This window comes from Plectropomus leopardus, chromosome 10 (genome assembly GCF_026936395.1).
Source record: "Plectropomus leopardus strain MGB_pleo_1.0 chromosome 10, ASM2693639v1, whole genome shotgun sequence".
Taxonomy (NCBI): Eukaryota; Metazoa; Chordata; class Actinopteri; order Perciformes; family Serranidae; genus Plectropomus; species Plectropomus leopardus.
This window is the reverse complement of record NC_142185.1, coordinates 28,896,030-28,921,915: the sequence shown is the minus strand read 5'-3', so window position 1 is coordinate 28,921,915 and position 25,886 is coordinate 28,896,030. Positions and strand designations below refer to the sequence as shown.

At 38.5% G+C, this 25,886-nt stretch overlaps 1 protein-coding gene and 1 long non-coding RNA gene across 2 annotated transcripts in view; one reads left to right on the top strand and one right to left on the bottom strand.

Annotated features, from left to right (window-relative positions):
• Window positions 1–77: 77 nt before the first annotated feature.
• Window positions 78–4,267, top strand: LOC121949475 (uncharacterized). The gene is made up of 3 exons (XR_015777702.1): window positions 78–567; window positions 1,793–1,866; window positions 3,380–4,267. It is a non-coding gene; the product is annotated as an uncharacterized LOC121949475 (long non-coding RNA).
• The window catches only part of znf385b (zinc finger protein 385B), a 68,046-nt gene continuing 45,514 nt past the window's right edge, over window positions 3,355–25,886 (bottom strand). The window contains exons 7-13 of the mRNA XM_088083516.1: window positions 17,921–18,057; window positions 17,617–17,727; window positions 14,347–14,518; window positions 13,519–13,923; window positions 11,786–11,970; window positions 11,459–11,554; window positions 3,355–10,971 (exon numbers count right to left, since the gene is read on the bottom strand). Of these exons, the coding sequence (XP_087939642.1) occupies window positions 10,702–10,971; window positions 11,459–11,554; window positions 11,786–11,970; window positions 13,519–13,923; window positions 14,347–14,518; window positions 17,617–17,727; window positions 17,921–18,057 (1,376 nt within the window). The 3' untranslated portion in view covers window positions 3,355–10,701. The remainder of the gene's footprint in view (window positions 10,972–11,458; window positions 11,555–11,785; window positions 11,971–13,518; window positions 13,924–14,346; window positions 14,519–17,616; window positions 17,728–17,920; window positions 18,058–25,886) is intronic.

Sequence of the window (25,886 nt, the reverse complement as noted above, 5' to 3'; positions counted from 1 at the left end):
TGAATTCGCTCTTAGAGAAAGGTGCTCATGTTTATATTTTGAAATACTGACAATTAGTTTCATATTCAGCCGTAAAAGCTCATAAACTCATTTGTCAGTCACTTCAATGTAAAGATGAAGGCTTTTCTTAACGCACAAATATACAACCCTCTGTTGTTATGTCTAAACGTGCAGATTTAAAGCAAAAAATGTCCATACTCTGTGACTGAAAACAAACAAATTGGGAGCAAAATAGCAAAAAAGGTTCTTTGTGCACGTAAACGTTTCACAGAAAGTCAGTCATTGTGTGTGTGTATATGCTGTGTGAGGTGCTGCTCATGACAGGAGCGAGCTGGACAAAACTGAAAACTCCTCTTCACCTTTTAACCGACCAGATTATTTATTTCCACAGAGCAGGAGATGCTGAGAGTACAGTAAATGATTAAACCAGTTAAAAGCTTCCAGTCCAGTCCAGTTTGCTCTCTTTGTCTGTCAGATGACCTCAGTGGTACCAGTTTGTTCAGGTCAGACTGACTCTGGGTTTTTCTTTGTCTTCAGATGATGTTGAACTTCCTGTTCATACTTAAAGTAAGTGCTTGTTGTGCCTTCTTTCAACAGTAATTTTATTACATTTAACACACTTTTTCTACTTTTAATATTCTTTAGTTGTGTATTTTCTTTTCAATAAATGTGCCATAAATTGCAAGAAATACGTAGAAGACAAAGAAAATTGCTTAAAAAAAAAGAAAAAAAAATGAAAAAGATTTTAAAAAGGGGGATGTTTATTCAAAAATTATCAGTGACTAGGGAAAAATGTCCAGGAACTGTATCTATAATCATTCTAATTATATATTTAAAATTTTGTCACACAAAAAATAGACTTTTTTTGTGTGCGCTTATTTTCAGGTAATTTTTTTGTCTTAACTTCTGACTAATTTCAAGCTGTTTTCTGGGCCATGAATTCTTGAGTTGATCATTGCCTTCTCCCCGTGTTTCAAAGGTTTCAAAGGGTTAAAGACTTTTGGGGTTCAAAACAACAAAAATAAAATCATTTGCAGCTTAAATAAAAATGTTTCTGGTGTCCTGAAATGAGATAAAGACCAAAACCAAAAACAACAAAGGCTGTAAGACATCTTTGACAGCTGTTATCAGACACGCTTTACTAGAAGAGGGAGGAGGAGGAGGAGGAGGAGGAGGAGGGTGAGCTATTTCCAGTCACAGTGTTATCATTTCAAGGCCAATTGTGGGCAACAAGTTTTCAACTGCAGGTTCACTGAAAAAGTTACTAGATTCAATTTCAATAGGTCAGGGAGTCTCACTGTTGAGAAGAAAAGGTCAGAAGTTGCAGTTTCTGCAGCTTTTCTTCATATTAACCCTCCACACGGTCAGTTTTCCTGTTACTGAACTCCATGAGTCTCAGTTTAAACTGCCGTCTAGTGGGCATGAGAGTTATTGTACAGTGGTAAGACAGGGCAGTGGTTTTCTCATCTTTTTTTGCACTTCTTTTTATAAAATGTTTTCAGCCAAGGAGTGCAAAGCATTGTTTTTGGTGGAAAAAACAACACAAAGAGGTATCATCAGATTTAATGATAAGGGAACGATATGTAATTAAAAGAGTAGTTTAAGTGCAGTGGCCTGCTGGTGGTTACAGTGCATTTATATCTGCAGTGATTAAATTACTGAAACTACAAACAATTTTGCACCATAAAAGATTTTTTAAAATTATTTTGCCATTGCTTCTCTGCTTTGATTACTGTTTGACACTCTTTATTAACCTTTTGAGAAGTTGTTGCATGCTTCTTTTTTTTTTTAGAAATTCACTAAATAATCCTGCTTGGTGTCATCTACCCACCTGGACCTGGAAGGCAGGTGTCTGACTGGTGAACAGTAAGTGCAAAACCCCGCCATGAACTCAACTGAGTGGCATTTTTCGCTGGTATGTGAATAAATGTTGAGTAGAAGTAAATAGAAATACACAAAGTACAATTACCTCAAAGTTGCATTTAAGTACAGTACTTGAGTAAATGTACTTAGTCAAATTTTAATACTGGATTTCATTAATGTTACATCTGTGTCTATTTAATGTTTTCTTGTTGATGACTCAAATCAAGCTAAATAGAAAAAAAACCCAAAAATGTGACTGAGTACTCTGTGCTAATTAACAGTCCACACCAACTTTTGGATCAATAAAAAAATAGTACTGAGCTTTATGTGTAGTTTAAGCTTTAAGTATAATAAGCTAATTACTTTTTAACTAATAACGGGACTGATGTATGTTCAGAAGTTTTGTAATGAAAACGAATAAAACAAAGTTACAGAAATAAAATGAGATTGAGAGAAATTTTACATAATCTCAGGATGTCACTTTTTAACACATCTGAGGCTGAACGCTGCTGTTTTGAGTGAAATCTAAACGAAGTATCTATTCTTTTCATCTTTGAACTGTTTCTTATTTTATTATTAACATCTTTAATTAATCTTTAATTAATCATCTTTAATTAACTTTAAGCGATTTACCTGTTTCAAAATCAGTTCTTAAAGCCTTCAATCAATTTAATATGAACCTGTTTGCTTGTTTATTGTGCAGTCTCAGAAAACTGAATCTGAAGTGCCACCACAGTTTGAACTTGAAATTTCAAAAACTGAATTAATTCAATAATTATTGTTGAAAATAAAAATGAAAGTTTAATTTAATTTAATTTCATAACTTGATTTACAGTAAAAAAAAAAAAAAAGAAAGGTCAAAATTAAAATGAATCAAAGAAATTGAAGTTCACACCAAGATGCCCAGGTTGACATTTATTAAAAGTTCATATAAAAAAATAAAAGGTGTGAGTGACGCATCTTGCATTTCACTTCATCAGATTCACTCGGTGTGCACTGGAACTTTAATTTCCTTGATTCATTGTTGTCCTGCACCTGCCGGCACCCAGGAGAGAGGCACAGCTGTGCACAGGGCTTCTTTGTGCTTTTTTGGTCAAAATTTAAACTTAGTAACCTGCCGGCACAAATAACTTTCCAACTAAATGATGCATCAGATGTGTAAAAACAACTAGTGTGCGGTTCAAAGTGGAGCCTCGTGTGCAGCAGTTTGGGTGAACTGCTCCTTTAAACTCTTGAATCACTCACCGTTTGCATGTCCCTCTGGACTTAATGGAAAATGAGCTTTTATTTTGGAAGCAAAGTGATTACATCACATGGTTCATTCCAAGCATGGAGAGAAGACACACACACACACACACACACACACACACACACACACACACACACACACACACACACACACATTCAGAATCTCAGTTTTCAGCGAAGACATCTTTGACTTAAACAAAAATGAAAAGTTTATAACGTGAAATAACGCTTCAGTTCAAACAGTGAATCTCTGTTTGTTTTATTCCAGTATTGCAACTCAGCCCCAGTACCCAGACTCAAAACTGGTATCGAGACTTGGACCAGTATCACGACTCCCAGGCACCACTGATATGACTCTGATCAGTGTCTAGGCTCTGCCCCAGTAATATGACTCGGACCAGCGCTGAGCCTCTCAGGCCTCAAAATCAAGACCCTGTCCCAGTCTCCAGACTCAGACCAGTTTCAAGACTCTCAGTTTCAAGACTCTCAGGCCCCAGTATCAAGACTCTGACTAGTGTCAAGACTCTCAGGCCTCATCATCAAGACTCGGACCAGTATCAAGTCTCTCAGGCCTTAGTTTCAAGACTCTGCCCCAGTTTCCAGAGTCAGACCAGTGTCAAGACTCTCAGGGCTTAGTTTCAAGACTCTGCCCCGGTTTAGAGTCAGACCAGTATCAAGGCTCTTGGGCCCCAATAATATGACTCGCACCAGTGTCAAGATTCTGAGGCCTTGGTATCAAGACTTAGTCCCAGTATCAAGACTTGGACTAGAGTCAGGCCTCTTAGGACCTAGTATTATGACTCAGACTAGTGTCAAAACTCGGCCCCAGTATCAAGACTCAGGACCAGTATCAAGACTGTCAGGCCCCAGTATTGCTGATAAGGAAGCAGAGCGAACGGGAAAAGCAGCGGCTGATCTGTACATTATTGCATCATGATGACATCATCGGACAGAGGAGGAAGTTCAGCTGCGGAGGTTAAATCAGCATCATCGACATTTGATTTGACACTACGTCTTCGTTTTCCATGTTTGCACGTTGATGACAAACCGCAGATGAGAGCTGCTGCACCGTGAGACCAAAATACTGCATAGATAAACACACACACACACACACACACACACACACACACACACACACACACACACACACACATAATAAACCTGTTTGTTCATTATTGGAAGACTGAGACGCTTCAAGTTCTTCAGGAGGAGGCAGGAAGACGGACAAGAAAACATCGACCATTAGAAACCACAGAAAACAACCACCGGAGAAAAATTTACTTTCTGCATGAAATATTATTATTTCTGATTTTTTTTTTTTGATCCACTCTTCCTTAAAATGTCTTTTCATAGTCGTGGCTTTAGCGTGATGTTCTTTAGCACTTCTATCTAAACAAATCCAAAATGATATACATTTGTATGCATGTGTATGTGTATACGTATGTGTGTATATATATTTCACATCTATTTGTTTATGTATTTATAAGTTGTGTTTAAATAAGGAAGCATATGCAGGATTATTAGCTAATGAATATTGGAGAGGGAGTAGGATTAGGTTTGTATGTTTACCGTCATGAAAAAAAGTACATGTTCAAAATAAAGATTTCTATCAAAATAATATCAATCAAAAATGTTTAGATTATTGCTTATAAAATAATAACTTTTGTGGTCTCTGTACGTGTAAATGTTCAGTACTTGGTTCACAAGATTAATACACAATTTTAAGCTCTTAGAAAGTGCTTTGAAATGTAACTTAACTAATTAAATAACAGCTTAGAAGTCTGTGTCTTTTTATATTTACAAAAACAGAAGCTGTGGAACTACTAAAATTTGTATTTAGCAGGTGTGACCTCAGATAGTCTGTAGTTCGACAATTTGATCTAAAGAGAATAATATGAATTTGTTTTCAATGATTGTTTCATGAGGAGCCGAATGTCAGATTTTACTTAGAAATGTTTGGTTCCTCCCAATAAATCATAATATATTACCTATTTTGGCATAAATTTATCAGTCAGAGCACTCACATAACAACATAATGATTTTTTAAATATTGTTTTTTAATTGTTAAGCAATTTTCGACTTTACGAACAGCTGTGTTAAAATTAGCATGGGGAGGCACGTAGAAGCAGTTGTTCGTGGCTTGCATATCTCTCTCTGTATGTTTGCACCGTCTGTCTATCAAGCATCAATCGTGTCCACTTGTGAAAATGAGATTATGGACCAATAAACAAAATCTCCTCCCCAAAAACAAAATAAGACGTGACTATCAGTTGATGATAGGCAAGAAATCAGATTCACCTATGTGGATTTTTAGTCATGAACTCCCCTTCTTTTATCTTTTGAATTTTTAAAAAAGTGAAAGTGCTTACTTTTAAATAATAATAATAATAATAATAATAATAATAATAATAATAATAATAATAATAATAATAATAATAATAATAATGATGATGATGATAATAATAAAAACATTGTTCATACTGGCTGTAAATACAATGTAACGTTGTCCTTTAAATCGACTGCAGCCAATAAGATTCAACAGTCTTTTCAACACTCATTGCTTCATTTTCTCAGAGGCTTTTTAATAAACTGGTGACCGTCTTTCAGTTGAGCTTTTTCTCCTCATTTTAACTTAAACGTCTCACATTTTCTACGTTGTTTTCTGTGGTTTCTCCTGGTTCTTTGAAGCTCTTTCACGACTGTCAAACAACCACCTGATTATTTTCATTTTATGACACATTGGTCTCAAAATGCGGCTAACAATGTTGTGTGTCGACTGCGGACCAAGTGTGAAGTTCTGCTTGTGGCCGCTTGAGGCTGCAGCGTTCACTGCAAAACATCAGCGATTAAAACAGCATATTAACGTTGAGCAGAGAAGATCAGATTGTGTGACAAAATCTCAACTCAAAGATCCAGTTAGGAGCTTTTTTGTGGCTTTCAAACTCATCTCAGACTCGTATTCGTGAATGATGCAAACTCACATAAGTCTGTTAATGAGGAAAATCTCATCTCGACATAGGATTAAGATAAAAATCAGCAAATCCTACACAAAACACGTAACATGAATGTAAGAGAAAGATATTACTGCTAAAATGCCGTATGACAAAATCTACTCAAATCATCAAGATAACTGGCAGATAAGATTTTCTACTCGTGACAAAGCCACATATTTTTTTAATTTCATTGTTGGCTGCAAACTGAATTTGAACTGGAGTTGTAAGGTCGAGCTGGAGAGGCTGTCTCAGCAGATCGATACAGACAAAACATAAAACTTTTATCTGTTATCTCATTCTGTCCAGTGTGATTTCTATACTTTTTTAATCAATTATGGCATTTTATTAGATGTTGAACGAGAAAAAAAACATGCATATGGACAATTAAATATATCTTTTCTTCCTTTATAACGTTATAATATAATATTATTGCTTGTTCAGTTTCCCTCAGTGCAGTTTTAGATCTACAAGTGCAGTACAGTGACTTACAGCCCTGTAAGCTGGCAGAGACGTCAGTCATTCAGAACTGATTAATGTCACGGCATCTCAGAGCCGGAGCTGCCATTCTGCCTCAGTTTTACAGGAGTCAGTGAAGCCGAAGCCGACGCTGGCAAAGAAATATTCACAGCCACTTAAAGGTGACATTTTCTTTCCGTGAGAAACCCATTTTCAAGCCTAAAATGTTTTGCCTTTAATGATCGCCTGGGTCAGTCACCTGTTCTCCTCCAGTCTTTTCTTTTTAAAAACATGCATATCTAGAAAACTACAATTTACTCGCCCACATAAAAATGTTTTCTTTGCTTTCAAATGCTGAAAGTCACTTTGATTATATGCGGGGAGTTTAACCAGGACCAAAATACTGATTGGCTCTTTTCATAATTTAGAATAAATAAAGAGACTTTCAATGTTGTAGATGTAGGATGTGACGCACCAGAAAAAATAAATACAAATTTACCTCAGCCACAACAGACATTTTTCATAGACAAAATTCAAAAACTTTTTCCATTACTTTTCAAGGACTCCAAATATTTATATATTTTTCTTACCCCACTTACGCTGCATTTTTTAAACTGATCAGATTCAAACTCTTTGGATACATAATTTCAGGTGGTGAGCGCAGAGGGAGAGACGGACTGCAGGGTAAAAAAGGAGAAACGCATGTTAAAAAAAGTATATATATAAAAAAAAGTCAATTGTTGAAGCAAATTTGAGCTATATTACGCTGTCAGCTTCCATCGAAGATTACTGTAACAATTTTATTAAACACAACAAAGGTTATGACTTTTCCATAACTGCCAATGATTTTTTTCCTAATTCCATGACTTTTCCAGGTTTTCCATGACCGTAGGAACTTGGGAGACTAAATCAATGGTCACAAAAGCTCAGAAAAAAGCTAGTAGGTGGATTTTTGAGTTGAGATTATTTTGTCAAACAAAATGATTTCACTGCTCTTAGAGCCTAACAGCAGATCTTTCAGTGTGAAGTTTGTCCTGAGGGTGGCACTAGAGGAGAGGTAATGAGACCAAATCTAAAGGGTTTGTGTGATGTCTCTCAGCTTTGGATGGATCATATGGTTGCTTCAGAGTCGTGACAAAACTTTTGGGAAATTATTTACATCATACAACTTATTGGAGCACAGATAAAGCAACCAGAAAAGTGTTATCATTTTCTTTTTCCTCGTGGAGAGTGATTAAGCTTATTGAAGGAAACGTTCCTTTGCTGTTGCAGGTTGTGAAAAGTTCCAGTGATGTGTTAAGAGTTTGTAAGAGTTCCTCAGACTCTTTTGTGGTAAAAGTTTTGCTGCTCGGACGCTTTAAACTCCAGAAAGTTCTGGTCAGATTCAGTAACAGCAGGAAGGTGAAGACTGAAACCGACAGACTGAGTGTTCACACCAGGCAATAGTCGGGACAAAAGGCCCTTTTCACTGTAAAACCAGGAAGTAGCCTGGTCCGGAGTGCAGAGTGAGTCTGTAACACACGGGCAGTGGAGACGACAGCAGGTACAGGCAGGAGTGTGGACATCAGATAGAAGGAGGAGGTGTTATAAGGAGGAGGCGTTCAGACTTCAGTTCAGACTCCGGTTCCAAACATACAGCAAGCTGAGTCAGCAGGAGGCGAGAACGAGCAACAAACTGTCCTGAATCAACGATTCAACCATGACTTTCTGCTAAGGCTTATTGTCTGGGGTTTCTGAGGGGTGATAAACAGAACAAACCTCCTGAAACTACATTTGAAAGAGAAGGTTTGGGTTTAGGCGTCAGTTTTCCATGAAAGGATAATTTGTCTATTTTAGTTATTTAAAGCAGATTTAGTTATTTTTTGGTCTGTTTCAATCCCAGGTAGTTATATACCAACGCTTTGTCACGCTTTGTCTGTCCGTCCTGAAAGAGGGACCCCTCCTCAGTCGCTCTTCCTGAGGTTTCTACCATTTTTTCCCGTTACAGGTTTTTTTGGGGGAGTTTTCCCTTAGACGATGTGAGGGTCTAAGAGCAGAGGGATATCATATGCTGTAAAACCCTCTGAGGCAAACTGTGTTTTGTGATGATGGGTGTTATGAATAAAATTGACTTGACATGACCCTTTGGCATCTCTATGAGACACCCCGTACTTTCAACTAATTCCAACGTAAACCCACCCACGGCAGTATTTAAAAATAAGAGCTACTAACATAGTATGCACCAGTCTCAAAAACTGCAAAAGATCTTCATCAAGCATTGGCATATTTTTTCACTTTTTTTAAAAAAAAGACATTCACTAAAAAAAGGCATGTATCTCATCTGTGATGCAATAAAATCAAGACTTTTAAGCATATATTTATCATTATCAGGATAATATATTGCGATTATTTTGGCCGGGATGATCGTGACATTGTATTTTCCAAAAAAACTTTTTGAAGAATATTTGCCCAAAAGAGGAGCTGTGTACATTTAAAAACGTTTTTGATTAAAAAAAAATGACACAGTGGAGCTTGCCGGTAATGTCAGCCTGCAGCTACAGTTTTCCAGACACCGAGGTTACTGCTGGAGTCGGAGACGACCGAGAAGCAACAGAACTAGAAAATCCTCCTGCTACCGGGAAAGTCACAAGAGACACGTTGTCTCTCCGTATGGTGTATAAACAAAAAACAATCTTAACAGAAGCACTACAGTATGCAGGCTACGATAGTGAAAGTGAGTGTTGTTTTTGTGTTTAGTGGTTTGTTCAATTAACTCGTGAAACAAATTATAATAAATTTTTAAAGCCTATTGGAAGATATTGAAGATATATAACAAAATTGCCTGAATCTTAAAAAGGAAATCTGTAAGAGGTTTGACCAAAAATATTGCCTGCAACTATGCTGTAAAAATAAACCTTAAATTTTGAGTTGACTGAATTAGAAAATACAAGTTGGGGTAATTTTGAAATGATTCATCTTGTCTTTTCAAATTCAGTCAACTTAAAATTTAAGGCAGACCCAACATTAACTTTTTTTCTTTTAGTTAAAACAAATAGTAATTTTTACAGTTTAGTTAAGAAGGCAGCAGCTCGGCTTCTCACTGATACTAACAGACGACATCATTTATTAATTTATTATTATTATTATTATTATTATTTAGATTTTTGGCCTTACTGCCCAGTTATTTTTGACGATGGTTTTGGTCTTTTCATGGTTTTGTCGACAGTTGGAAAAATCTAGAACAATCTATTTTTTTACTCTTTCTCCACTTTGCAGTTTGTTTGCTCGAGATGCTGTATGTTCAGAGCGACTCATGAACTCAGGAACGTCTGACGGGGACATCTGTAGCATCACGGTCCAGAATTGACACGACATGAAGACATCTGCAGTCGTATTTGTTTGTGATGGAGGACGTCTGACATCAGGTTTGTGCTGGTTTGCTCCTCCAGCAGGAGAAAGAAGAGCGTCTGTGTTCAGAGGAGATTTTTTCATTCAGAAACAACCCTGTCCAAACTCTGTGGATCCGACCCATAAGACCTCAAACAAATCCAGACTGTCTTATCCATCTTTGTCTCTCCATCTCTGAGTGAGATTTTTTTAGATTCTGCTCGTCTTTTCCGGTTTCTCTTGAATCCTGATTCTGATCTTTTTTCAACAACCTCCAGCTTTTTATTTTGCGGTAGATTCAGACTGTCACAAAGAGTCATTTCTCATAACCGACGAGGTACTTTGGGGTTCTTGTTTTGGTAAAAAGGTCAAAGAAAGAAAAATATAAATATTCTCTATTTTCATGCACAAGTTGAATGTTTTTTTCTTCTTTGAGTTGGATGTTTTGAATCTGGAGCATCAAAATAACAAATGAGGATGACAAAAAAAGCTGCACACTGATTTTTTTTCTCCAGGACCGCTTATTGCTTTCTAAAAATCTCAGGACAGTTTTGTCATTTTTTTCCCCAGGATTTTTGCATGACTGTTTCACAAAAAATTCCAGGTTTTCCAGGATATGTGGGAACTTTCCAGCATCTGTTCTTCATCTTCAAGTCTGTGGTTCATTTAAAGCAACGAGGAGCTTCTGTCCTCTCAAGTCTCTGACTCTTCTGTCAGGTCAACAAACTGAAGGTCAAAGGTCACCGGTTGGACTCCCCCACCGCTGACGTCATCATCAGTACGGTGCGAAGAGAATTGATCCTTGGCTCGCTCTGATTGGTCCAGGAGCCGGACGCAGGAAGGAGGCGGTGAAGAGGGACGTGGAAGTGGGAGGGCGAGGGTGAAGAGAGATGGCAGGGGTGAGGGGTGAGGAGGTGGGAGTGAGGAGAGGAGAGGAGGAGAGAGAGGCAGGAGGGAGCGAGATTGTGGAGGTGAGGGAGGAGGGCGGAGGTGCAAAAGGAGTGGAGAGAAAGGAGGGAGAGAGGGAGGGCTTCACTAACTCCTTCTGAGGAGAGAGGAGAGGAGAGGAGATAAGGAGGTGATAAAACAGGAAGGTAAAGAAGGGGAGAGGAGATAAAAAGGAAACATGAAGAGAAGAGGAGATTATGGGGTTGGAAAGAAAACAAAAGGAGATGAAACAACGGGAGGAGAGGAGGAAAAGTGGAGAGAAATGAAAACAAAGGAGAAGAAACAGTGACAGGACACAATGAGAGGTGAGGAGACAAGGAGAGGAAAAAAGGAAATGAAATGAGGAAAGGAAAAAACAGGAGAGGAGAGGAAGCAAGGAAGGGACAGATAAATAAGAGAGGCCAGAATAAATACAAAAAGCAAATAAATGTCTTAATATGAAAGCAGAACCAAATCATAATTTAGTCTGAAATTGTTTTTAGAGATCCCTATCATTGGTTTGTAATAATCTTTTATACACAAAAAACAAAATAAAATCTTCATTTAATTTGAAGAGCGAGAGAGAAACAGAGAGTGGGACTTACAGAGAGCGAGCTGCGCTGCTGTTTGTTATACGGGCTGTATTTGGGTTTGCTGGGTTTTCCTGCCACTCTGTCCTTGTGCCTCCTGCTGGAGATGTGCTGCAACAAAAACAACAACAAACACTGACAACAGAGCCGAGGACAGAGAGGCCTGTGACATGTCCGACTGTTTTTTTTGGAAATTCACCAAAGGGCAGAAGAGACAAGGCAACACTTCCTGTCAAGACTGAAAATGTCTGACAAAGCATTCATCTCCCTCTCAGCTGAGTCGGTTAAAAGTTATGTTAGAATAATGTTGGTATATTTTTCATACCCATGCTGTGTTCGTACCTGTTTGAGCTGGATCTCAGAGTTGACGTGGACGTCGCAGATCTGGCAGTGGAAGGTTTTGTTCTGCAGGCCGGAGCCCTTCAGTGCCGAGCTGCTGCCGTTCTTCAGCTTGGCTCCGGCTCGAGGGTAGGCCTTGATCGGCCCGGCGCCGCTCCGCGCCTCCAGCATCGTCTTGTGCTTTGAACCTGCACACAGAAAAATAACTTTTAGTAAACAAGAAGCATTAAAAATCCTGTATGCTTTCAATTACTGCTGCTCATTTTCCAAATCATTTGTCAGTTTTAAAAGAAAACACACAAAATGAAGATTTGTGTATTAATTACTCGCCATGTTTTACCTTGAATTTGTGAGGAAAAGAAATTTTAAAAACATTCTTCATGAATTGAAGTAAAATGGGATTGCTTTTAACAGCAGAGCATCCTTTCACAAACTCTCACACAACTTGTGCAGAATAATCCAAGTCTCATTTATCCAGTCGTATCCTCAATTATTCCCAAACACATTTGCACCTCTGCCAACGAGAACGTGCATGAGACTGTTTTCATCAACGCGTTTTAAATCATAATGTTTTAGCGAAATTTGTTGTGTAAGTAGTAAGCGTACAACTGGATAAAGGAGACTTGGATTATTCTGCACGAGTTATGTGACACTTTGTTAACAGATGATTGGACCTAGCTTTGTTGTTGTTAAACGTAGTCCGCATTGATTTAATGAAAAAACATTTTTGGATTCTTCATTCACTGTGGATGCATGTAAGAAAAACACTTTTTTTGTTATGATATAGAGATGGTTATTCTAAAAGTGAAGTATTCCTTTAAGGATGATGTGTGGTAAGTCATCAGTTTGTGGTAACACAAGTGAAAAAAACTGAGGGAGGGCTGTCCACATACTTTTGACCAAATACAACCTTGATCCCAGAAAAGTTGGGATGCTGTGTAAAACGTAAATAACACAATGCAATGATTTGCAAATGATTTTTTACCTGTTTTTTTATTGAATACAAGACAACATATTTTAATCTTTAAACTGATAAACTTTATGTGTATTTTTGTAAATATACACTCATTCTGAATTTGATGCTTGCAAAAAGCAAGATTTTTAGTTATAGGGCTTATAAACAAGAAACTAAAATTCTTAATATTTCCCATATCAATTATAAAAATATATAAAAATATACAAATATTTTGTATGTCGTACTTTGAGATTACTGCTGGTTCTAAGAGAACTTTTTAATCCCGCAAAAACTATTTATTTTGGCCTCGCGACAGATCATCCTTTTAAGTTGATATGGTGACCTTAATAGCAAACAGTTGCCTCTTTAAACATCCAGGAGTTATAAAGAAACATTATCATCCATTTGGGGTCCTGTCTCTGTTCAACTGGTCAATTTAAGTTGATTTTTCTCTTTCCTTTTTGCTCTGTTTTTGGCCTCCACCAACTTCTACAGGAAATATCTGACTCTTTAGTTGCTTAATGCTTGACAATGTTCACCAGCTGGTTTGGTGCGGAGCAGATAGGCTAGATTGAGTTTTTATTGCTGTAAATTCAAGAGCAGTTTGAGCATTTGGCTAAGATGGAAAGTTGGTGTCTCCATAAAATGAAAAGAGGCTTGGTGAATAAATCATAATGTGCAGCATGTGACTGAAACATCAGTCAAGCTTCCATTGAAGAGATGATAAATGGCGACACATGAAAAAAACCATCTCTTCATCCATCACCTCGCTCTTCCTCACCTGCGTTATGAGCCTCCAGCTGAGACAGAGAGTTGACGGCGACTTTACACAGAGAGCAGTACAGCAGCTTCTTCGCCTTCTCCTCCTCCGACTCCGCTGAGAGATGAGCATCCTGGGAGGAGGCCTGGGAAGGGGGAGGAGGAGGAGGAGCAGGGGGCGAAGAGGAGGTGACAGGAGCTGGAGGAGGGGGAGGCGGGGAGGCTTTGGATGAAGGGGGAGAGGAGGAAGAAGAGGAAGAAGAGGAGAAGAGGCCCGGGGCAGGGAGGGCGGAGGGAGGACTGGAGGGAGGAGGCTCGCTGCCTGGTCTGCTGGAGGAGGGGGAGGCGGAGGAGCGAGGGGAGGAGGAGGAGGGGAGGAGGAAAGGTTTGAGAGGAAAGGAGGAGTCGGTGATGCTAGCTAAGAGATCTGAAGGGAGGACAAAGAAGAGGAAGGAGAGAAAAAACAGAAAAACAGCCTGTGATATAAAAATTAAACCACCACCAATGATAATAATAATTAAAAAATAATAACTAAATTATATATATATATAATAATAATACCAGAAATAACTCTGTTAATTATCATGATGATGATGATAATGATCATTTTTACAGATATGGTATGTATGCGGGTATTACATTTACATGTCATAATAATAATAATAATAATAATAATAATAATAAATATCTATAGAGTGCTTTTCAAGGAACTCAAGCACACTTTCCAAAAGTTAAAAAAAATCATAAAACAGAATACACTAAAATACACAATAAAATGCACTCAACATTAAAATTCATGTAATAGTAATTACACATTATCATATCAGTGTTGTTAGTAGATAAAATCCACCTGTGTGCTGATTGGTGCTGCTGTTAGCTGAGAGAGGAGGGGCGGGGCAAACAGGACTCGGGCTGCTCCCATTGGTCTCTCCAGTGATTGACAGCTTGGCCTTGGTCTTGTTCTCCTGAGACTTGAGCTTCTTGGCGTGACGACTGCCTCTGTAGTGAGCTTCTGCCTGAGACTGAAGCAACAGATGTTTTTGTTTATGTCATTAACTGAACTTCTGATGTCACTTCCTGTCTAGCCACTCTTACGCTAGCTTTTGAGAGCTTTTTGAGAGTCAATATCTTTCATTAGGTGGGTTTCAATTACAGAGCTGCGCAAAACTTAAGCAATATGTTCGAAATGTTGAGAAAAACACAATTGTGAGATGACTTAGTGTTCAAAACATTAACAGTTTTAGTTTTATTGCAGCCACCGCACTAGCCGTCATTATTTCCATCGAATGCGTAGGCGTGTTATGCGAGCGATCATGGAAAGGCAAGCCCCTTTATACACAAAAGTGCTGCTGGTGGTTGCAAAAATAACTTTTCAAAGTGACATTGTAACTGTAACTATATGATCAGGATGAAATGTATTTTGCTTTATTGATTTATTGAAAAATTATATGTGAAAAGGTAATAATGGGAAACATTTTATACATGCAGTCGGCTCGAGGTCTTCCTGAGGGGAGGTTTGCGTGTTAGAAACCAGAGCTTGTGAGGTTGCTGTACTGATATTGTTGAGTTTTACAACAGAGGTCTTCATCTCCTTCTTCATTATTCATGAACACACAACGCAGAGGTTATAGTGAGACGGTGTCTCAGGCCAAACTGGCCACACAGAGATATTTAACATTAGTAGCATCAGTTACTTCTATAGTGTACATATTGTCAGATATTTCTCATCAGTCCTGTTTAACACTTAGTGGTGCTGGACTCGCGCATGCAGCTCGGCTGGAAAAGCTTTTCACTTCGGCAATACAATACACAATTTATTTTCCGTTACATTAGCGATCATCAAATTTATTTTTCACTTGCCTGATTGGACAACTGCATGAGGGATTCCACTTCCCTGAACAAAGAGTTAAATGTCTCCGGGCAAAGCTGATTTCAAGCCCTGTCGCTGCTTATTTTTCACAGATTTTCTTTTTTCCCCTAAAAAATTAACCAGTTAGTGAGCTGTAAATGTGCATCAGGCTGTTGAAAGTAAAATTAAAGACATCCATAGTTGGGATTTACTGTATATAGACTCTGAATTGTGTATAAACCGTTGACGTGAACAGATCATCTCTACACTGTAAAAAACAAACAAACGTAGGTGTCACCACGGAGTGAGCCGAGCGATGAGTGACAGTAAAACAAACCTCCAGGTTAACAGTGTCCTCATGTGACTGTCTGCGCGCTCCATGACTCAGCTTTTATTCAGTTTATTAGACTGATTTAATGCCGCCCTTTTGCTCCTCTCCTTGTCTCATCTCCTCTCCTCAACAGTGATTCCTGTTTTTCATGTTCACTCATGAATAATTTTAACAGCTCATAAATTAGTCATGTTTGACTGGCATGTCACTAACGATGCAGCTCGTTACCTCTCAGCGCTCATTATGTGAATGAGCTGAACGTGACTTACGCAGTATAATATAAAGAGGTCGGGGTTACACCTGAATATACACCTGCTGTTCTGAGGAGGAGCGCCTGACGGAAAAACAAAGACGCCTCACAAGAATCAACCTGAGCTGCATAAAACGTCACAGGAGAATATTTTCCTTAGTCACGTACTCAGGAAATCTCCTTAAAGGTACGTATATTCCAACATCATCCTTCATCAGTTTTATCTCTGTGCATCTAAGCTTAGCTTAAGACAGGCACACGCTACACAAGAATCAGGCCAATCTGGTAACAACTGTCAGCTAGTCAGAATTTTTTTATAGCTGTAAATAATTATATGTATATAAATATATATATATATATATATATATATATATATGCCCCCTGCTGCCCCTCCCTACAGCCTGGCCCCGGACACATTAAAATGTATTATCCATATTCACATTGTTTCCTTGAGCCCATCCATATTATTTTTAATTTTCTTGCCCATCATCCGCCATGTTTATTTGCTCTAAAGTCATGTTGAATTGCATGAGATTTCCAGTTTTTAAAGTTGGGACTCTGGTTGTTTGTAAGTGAAATCAGATAGTTTGTGATGTGCTGTTAGGGGAAAATTGTTGGTCTCCTCACCCTAACAGAACCGTTAAATTTATCATTAAATGTCGTCATGCGAGGGGTCTTTCACATTTTAAACATGGTTACATGGTTACAATTTGAAAAATCTTTTTTAAAACTGTAAATCTGCAAAAACAAAGTGAAAACATGAAAAGCACATTTTTGTTTCACAAAAATCAAATAGCTTTGGAGTCATTGTAAGTTTTTTTTTTTTTTTAGTTTTGATAGGGCTAGGCTGGCAGTTTCCCTTCTACTTCTCTACTTCCAGTCTTTGTGCTAAACTAATTAAATGCATCCTGAATCTACTCTATGTCTGGACACACAGATATGAAACCGATATCATCGTCTCATCTGCCTCTGGTGAAAACAAGGAATCTAAGAAATGTCTCACTATTCCTTCAGATGTGCTTCAGACATTTTGATCCCAGCAGGACCAGAGTGCAGATGGATCACATGACAGGAAGTTGATCGTACAAGCATTTTCAAACTGACTGGAGGAGTGTGAAGGATCAGATCTAGTTAGATAAAGTTAACTTTTTGAAATGTGAGAAAATCAACTGGATATCTTTCAAAAACATCGGAGGCACGAAATGAGCAATTTGACAAGAAATTACCCATAAATAAGCTAGAAATTAGTAAAAAGTTACAAAAAATACCTGAAAATTAGCAAAGAAAGTTAAGTTAAAAAAAACAACAAAAAAAATCAATAAGTAAATGACCTGAAAAAGATGCTAAAAATTAAAAAATATTACATATTTTGTAACATTTTGAATATATAATTCTAATAATAATAAATAATAAAGTTTCTGGAAATTTTTACCTTTTTTTAAAATTTTTTTTTGTAATATTCTTCTCTCCTTTTTTTACATTTATTTTCAGGTTGTTTTCTTGTCAACTTTTACCAATTTCTTGCAGTTTTCTGATTACTTTCTTCAATGTTTTTGAAGAGAATTAAATGTTTTACTCGGGTCTCAAAGGTTTAAATACTTGTGAAAGGCGTCTGAGTGCTGCACAAGACAAATCCTGATGTCCACCGGGTTTCAAAGGGTTAAACACTCATAGAATCACAAACACTTACATCAGAGTTGAATCTCAGCTGGCAGACGTTACATGAGATGACTTGTTTCTTCTTGGGCACTAAAGTAACGCCAAACGTGTGGTTAATGACGGCCTTCTGCACCGGGTCCATCTGCAGGAGTCACACACAGAGGTCAGAGGTCACCAGCCGGCTCGGGATTGGCTGAACAGTGATGACAGGGTGATGCTGACAGAGTGACAGGTCTCTTAATCGCAGTCAGTCTGTACTGCCTGCAGCTATGACACCCTGTCAGTGTTACTGTTCCTCACACACACACACACACACACACACACACACACCATACCGTGTTGAAGTTTGGGAAAAGTCCGACTGGCGATGTCGTCTCGACAGGAAACGACAGGAATGGTTTCATCATCACCGAGGGACCAGTGGCACCTATCAGTCCCGGCAACGCCCCGCCCACTGCACCACACCCACTTCCTGCAAACAGAGACAAAGAGTTTGAATAATTGATTTCCAATCAGCTGATGACACCATTATTGATTTGAGTGCTCTTTAGTTCCTGCGGCACCGAGGGAGGTGACTGCGGCTCTTTAAATATCAAACAAAGAAGGTTAAGTCACATCAAAAGAACTAAAAAACGTCTGATAAATTACCTGACATTTTGTTAAAAATACCTGGTTTGTTCACAGAAAAAAACATCTACTGAATGTGTGACGTCTCGTTAAAAATACCTTTTTTTGCACCGAAAAAACATCTGCTAAATGACCCAACGTCTTGTTGAAAATACCTGGTTTTGTCACCAGAAAAACGTTGCTAAGTGTCCCGACATCTTGTTAAAAATACCCGGTTTTGTTGATAGAATTGCAGCTGTTATACGTTGTTGTCTCATGTAGAATACCTGAGTCTGCTTTGCTGCTTTGCTTTGAATGCAGGACTTTTACTTGTAACAGTATTTTTACAGTGTGGTATTAGTACTTTTGCTTCAGTAAAGGATTTCAGTGCTTCCTCCACCTCTGTTAATGACACACCTGGAAAAGACGTGTTTATTTCTTTAGGTGTTCTTGCAGAAAGAGAGAGAGCTTTCTGTGAATACTAAAATCGTATTTTGAGGTCTCACAGATGTTTACTTTATGGCCGAATTGATAAGATTTTGCTCAGGGCGAAACCAGTATTTGAATAAACATTTCTTCTGACTGCAAAACCCTGTTCTCATCCTCTTCTTTGATGGAACATATGTTTTGTCAGATCGCTCTGTGGAAATTGCATTTAAAAGTTGGTTTCACGCAGTAAAACATTTGATCATCTCAGAAAAATCTAGACATCTGTTCAATTCTGAAATTACCTCTGAGGACACAAACTGGATAACACGTAAAAATACTGTTTTGACTATTCCTCACAGACAGGACGACAAACACTGAGGTTTTGATGGTAAAAAATCTGTAAGTTAATACGTTTTCAGATCAACCGGTAACCTTTGGTGTTAATGTAAGCAGGTCAGTAAATGTATCTTGAGCTGCTCTGTTAGCGGCGTGATACTGACACGTCTTGGCTAAATGTCAAAAGAGCTAACGAGGGAAATCCATCGCACTCTGATATTTATGTCCAGTCAACCTGGAGCAGCTGACTTGCTTAACAGTTAATATGTGACGAACATATGGAGCTACAGTAGCTTAAGGCAGAGAGGGTAATAATATAAAGATAAAGACAGAGAGAAACCGAACGAGTGGCTCACATAATGAGTCCATGTGCCCTGTTGCCACAGGGCCAGTAAGAGCTCTTTGCATCTCAACTCTCCTTCATATCCATTTAAAGCAGCAATGAGCAAAAAAGTACATTTACTCCCAAGTGACAGAGAGTAGGGTCATACACATAACACATACACGACTATTACAAAACTAAACAGCTGAGAAGGGAAAAAAGTCTGAATCCAAATTGAATGCGAGGAGGTGTTAGATATACTGTACACTGTAAACACAAATACAAAGAGTAGATGTGATGAGGCGTAAGTGTATTTCTTCTGTGTACGTTAACAGTCACAGCTTGTAGAGGCCCTGCAGTGAATCCTTTCATAACGACAGTGTGGGCGGAAACACTGAGAGCAACTGAATCAGCTCTGACAGAGGAGGAGGAGGAAGAGGAGGAGGAGAAGTTTTGGTCTTATTGATTTTATCCATCTGTTCAACTTCACTTTAAACACTCGACAAACCTGTCAAACTAAATTGAATTGCTTTTTTTTTCAACCCATAAAGTCCTTTAACCCATTCTCAATGCACTAACGCATTATTATTTATTCCAGCCCATTGCACTATAACTCATTCAAGCCCAATTTAACTGTGAACTCTAAATGACTTATAACCCATCTTAACTCAGTCTAAATGCCTTAAATTTAATCCTAACCCACTCTGAATGCCTTATACCCCATCTTGACCAAATATAAATGCATTATGTCATTATAACTTATTACCCATCCTAACCCAGTAAGTCACTTATAACCCATTTTATTCCACTTTGAATGACCCAACATAACCCATTCAAAATAGCATAAAATGCCCCTTAACCCACTCCCAATACCTTGTAGTCCACTCTCACCCACTCTAAATGCCTTATAAAGCATCTTTATCCAATGTAAATGACTTATAACCCATCCTGACTCACTCTAAATGCTCTATAACCCAATGTCACCCATTTTAAATGCCTTTTATTCATCCTAACAGGCCATCTTAACCCAAGACAAATACCTTATAATGCAACTTTAGCCAATGCAATTGACTTAAAACCTATATTAACCCAATCTTAATACCTTAACCATCTTGATCCAATGTAAATTAAACTTAGGATCTGTTCTAACCCTGTTACAATACCATCTAGCCCATCCTTACACATTCTTAATATCTTAAAATCCATCCTAACCCCTCTGAATGCCTTATAACCCATCTTAACCCAATGTAGATGCCTTGTAACCCATCCTAGCCCAATAAATGATTTATATTCCATTCTAATCTAAAAAAAATAATATAATATAAAAATGACTTAAAACCCAACCTAACACAACTCTGAATGCCTTATAACCCACGTTAACCCAATATAAATGCATTATAACCCATCTTAACCCAATATAAATGCATTACAACCCATGTTAACCCAATATAAATACATGACAACCCATGTTAACCCAATATAAATGCATTATAACCCATCTTAACCCAATATAAATGCATGACAACCCATGTTAACCCAATATAAATGCATTATAACCCATCCTTGCCCAATAAATGACTTAAAGTCCATCCTAACCTAATTAATGAGTTAAAAAAAAACGACCTAAAACCCAACCTAACACAACTCTGACTGCCTTAAAATCCACTCCAACCAACTGTGAATTCCTTATTGCCTAACCCAATATAAATGCCTAATAACCCATCCTAACCCATGTCAAGTGCTGCATAACCCACTCTTAATGTAACCAAGTGGCAACCTCTGGGGCTGAAAAAGGAAGCCTGAAAAGTGCCAGAAAGTGCAGCCCTGCAAATGGCCACTTGAGTCTGGCTCAGAAAGCAAGTTAAGTTCCTTAGACCATGTTCAAATTCCCAATGTACAACAGAAATAACTGTTTACAGCCTGGTACAAAAAATGGCTTTGGGCTCTGTAGCTAATTTCCCCATTCATGGCAACTGTTCAGGTGGTAAATTTTTATATAACTCACCTGTTCACATTTCATTAAAGCCCAAAGTTACACATGTTTAAGGGCGCTTGAGCGACAGGCTCTTTGCAAGGCATCGCTCCAGTCTATGAGACAGATCCACTCCTCGCTCATGCACAGCTCCACCCTCCTGTCCAAATATGGTCAGCTCTGGCTCCAAAAACCAAGATGGTGATGGCCAAAATGCTAAACTCAAGACTTCAGAACGGGAGTTTACAAGCCAGTGGGTGACGTCATGGTAGCTGCATTCATTAATTTATACAGTCTTTGTTCATAACCCATCCTAACCCACTCTAAATGCCTTATAACAAATTCTAACCCACTCCGAATGCACTGTAATCCATTATAACGTGTTAAATCCAGTCCTAACCCTTGCAGATGAGGACTGACAGTTTAAAATGTTGATCTGAATAAAGTGGATTGACAGGTTTTCGTTTTAGAGTTTAAATGAGGCCAGGCCAGGTCATCTGTTTGTGTTATTTCCGACTGACATTAAGATAGCTGTGGATTTGCATTGCACCATGCTACTGCTGCCCGACTTTATCCACAGATAGCAGAGCCATGAGTCACTGTGTGTATTTATCACTGCAGCTCACTATTGAGTTCAGGACAGCATGACACAACACAGTGCTGTAATCAAACACATGTAGCCAGGCACACAACAGCTCAGATCACTGTCTGGATCAGCTGTTATGAGCTGGGAGATTATTCATGATTGTAAATACAGATTAGTGTCTATTTAAAGACGGTTTAATGTGTCAGCTTGGTGGTCCTGCCAAAACAAAAGCTTCACCTTCAGTAATACGGTCATAATGAAGATGTAATGCTACTAAACTAAATTTGAACTCCTGCAGATTTTCACTGCTAAAAGAAGGTATTTGCGACCACTGCAAAGCAAAAAGGATTCAACCACCTTCTCTGTGCCAGTTTTTATTAGCAGTATTTAGTATTTGTTTCCAAAATAAGTTTGATCTGGTTTGTATGTTGGTACAAAACAGTACTGAACATAACCTGACATAACATTTCTTTACTCTTAGGAACTTTTGCATATGTCCTCCATGTTGAGCGTTTAATGCAAGGAAACAAAGAAACTCCTGTGTCCTCCTGAAAGACTATTGAAACTACCTCAAGAACCATTTCACCTTAAAAAAACCAACACAATCTCCCAAAAACACTCATACAAAATGAGATCAGACTAAACCTCAAAGATTACTGACCCCATTGCAAGAACGCCTAAAACATCCAGGAGAAACACTACGGCCAAGCTTGCATAACGTCACCCACCAGCGGGAGCATTTATTGGTCCGGTGCGGCACAGTGCATTCTGGTAGTTGTAGGTTCTCTACCTCTTGAGCAAAAGCAAATGCTCTTTTTTCTACTGCATATATAACCTTGCTGTACTTCCAGCAGTAAAATACTTCTCTAAGGGGCCCTTGAATCTGCTCAAGGATGATTTTAACTTCCTCAAACACCATGACATTTCCGTTATGGACCCCTAAAATCTGCTTAAGAACAACTTAAAACACCTCGAGGACCACCAGAACATTCTGAAGGACTCTTTGACCCTTTTCCAGGACTCTTTTAGCCTTTACAAATCCTGTCTTGCAACTATGTGACCTTTATTTTCCAGTGTCAGTGTTACAGTGTCCATCAACACCACACTCATATATCCAGTGACTTTTAGTCTGCATGCTTGTATTTTTACTGCACTTAATTCTGTCATTTTTACAATGTGGACGTACGACATATTAGAAACGGAGTCATATTAAGTGTGTAGTCGTACATGATTTCCTGTATGATCAGTATCAATGGAAGATATGTTTCGGTATGTGCGGGTGTGATAAATGGTGTGGTGACAGGGTCGTCTTAATTCTGTCCTCTGAGATCTGGTTACCACACACACACACACACACACACACACACACACACACGCACATAAACACGCAGTCACCCTTCTGTCTTACAGTAAGTTGCTGATTTAAGAAGCTACTATAAATACTGCTGCACATCTGCTGCTGCATTCGCATGGAGACGATCTGTAAACCAGCATTGAAAATTGGCCAACGACTAAGTAACGAGCCAGACAGTTTTATTTCAGGCAGCTGGTGATTGGTCAGAAGATCTGTGAAACGTGGCACCACATGTAAACAAACCAGCACTCTTGGTTTGGAGCTTCTTCACAAGTTTCTTTACACGTTTCTTTTTTATCTGCAGCCTGCAAATCTGAAGAATGAGTAAGAAAGTAACAAAAGTGCTGATGGATTTTAAACTGGAGCATATATTGGGTCTGGAACTGACAAGTTTATACTTGTATGGTAAAACTGAGACTGGAACTGGCTAATAATTTACCCTTTTTAGTAGTGTTTATTAGCATTTTTTAACTTTTTAAATCAGGCACTTGACTGCCCTTTAAATTTATGTAATATATGATATATTGCACTTGTCTCTTTAACTGCTGCTCCGTGTTTTTTAACTGTCTCTGTTTTTATTTATTCTATTCATTTTGCACACTGGTCCGGAACAAAAATGCTATTTCTCTCCACTGTATGCTTTCTCACAGATATGGATGGAATGACAATTAATGAATTTGAACTTGAACTTGATCCAGTTCTAGCTAATAAACAAGGTATTTGTGTTGGCATTTTGGTGCAAAACGATCACAAGGAACTCAAGTAGGAGAAAAGAAAAAAACAAGTCCTGCAAAAGTCCGTCTTTACATTTTCTCTGTATTATGATGTAAAGTCTCTACGAACATATTACACCCAGGCATACACATTATTCCATTCAATAAAGAGTAACTAAAGGGAGGAACAAGCTCTCAGAGCTGAAGAGATCGGCGGCTTGGCTGCAAGCAAGGCAATAAATTCTCAGTTTATTACTCAATTTAAGTCTCCACCTATTCACAAACTAATCCTCTTTTGTGGAGCAGTGTTAATATGCCCGCCACAGCCCATTCTCAACTCCAGGTTGTCCAGTACCGACACTTTGTCCAACTCCTCTGTGAGTGAAATCCACATCAATGGCACCGTTTAGCACTTTTATGAGACGCACCACGCTTTTCAACTAACTACACTCATAAAAACTCAAATCAAAAGATGCAGCAGTCTATAATGACTACACTAAAGAAACTTTGCAACAAGGCGAGATTTTAGAAGACAACTAACGCCACCAGAGTTTGGAGTCATTTTTCATTAGTTCGGACGGAGACGTTTTGTAAAACAAAGTCCATGTGGACTTTATTTTTTTTTTAATTGGAGGGGTAAATATCAGTTTTTAACAATAGCTGTATACATGAATACTGGGCCTCAAACACCATTAGAACTTACTGAAGAACTGCTTTAATCTGCTCATGGATTACTTAAACTGTTTAAGTAATCAGTTTCAGCTTTAAGAGACTGAAAGAGATCCCTGCTGCTTTTAAATTTTACTTTAATGAGGAAACAATCGTCTTTAGAAGCTCTAAATTGTCCTGTTGTTGGTGTCAGCTGTGGTCGACAAAGCGTTTTGTTTATATGTGTCATCTGACCCGACTGAGCTGTCGGCAAAACTCAGCCGTCATCACTCTGTCGTCTGAACACTGTCACATCTCTGTCTTTAATCTAGTTTAACATAATGTAATCACACAGTTTAACCCTTAAATGACCTCACACAGTTGTTATAACTACTCATTTCAGACACCGTCTGAGCTAAAAGTTTAGTTCCTAAAAGTTTCCTGGATGAATCCATTGCTCTCTTCTGGCTCTGTGTCAAAAACAGTATTTAATGAAATTCGTGTCTTAGCTTTAAATTAGCTACTTCCATTAAAAAAAAAGAGTTGGCTAAACTACATCAGACATTGAGGGCCGTGATAAAGCCTTCATATTTGATGACCTTGAAATGAGAACGGGTGGGTGAACTGAGAAGGTTAACAGCTCTGCAAACACGTACGTTTCCTGGCTGCTAAAGACCTCTGCTCAAGCTAAAGATGGGCAAAAACTATCCACTAGTTATAACTGTTCCATTGACGTTCATCATTTTTGCTGCAGCGTTCCATCATTTTAAAGTAAAACTCTACAAGTTCGGAGTTTATTTCCTGGTGCAGTGTCAGCTGACATCGGCAGCTGCTGAGATTTACAGTCTATAAATTGATTGTAAATCCTTTCTGATTCGTAGTGTCCAGTTTCCTGCGGTCAGTCCACTTTGAGCTGCTGCAGCAGGATTTACGATTGTGGCTGTGGTCAGGGTTATCTCTGGCATTTACACCTCATACAGACTCACATTTACACACACACACTTTCTCATACGATGAAGACGTAGGGAAGGAAAATCTCCCACAGTGCTCTCTGCTGAACCGCCGGCTGCACACTGAAGCTTTTGTAAGTGATCCGACCTGCAGAGCTCTGTGTCATCTGTTACCAACCACCCCTTTCATTTAGCCAATGGCTGCGGGTACCAAGAAGTGCGGCTGATATTTAATCACTCGCACCCCGCTGTCCCTCATTTATAAGTCCAAATGGGACAAACGTTTCAGTTAATGGCACACAGAACACCTCCGGTGTTTCCAGCAGGTTGAAAAAGTATATGCAGCAATGGGGAGTGTGGACAGAAGCGCGCTGATGAGCCAAAG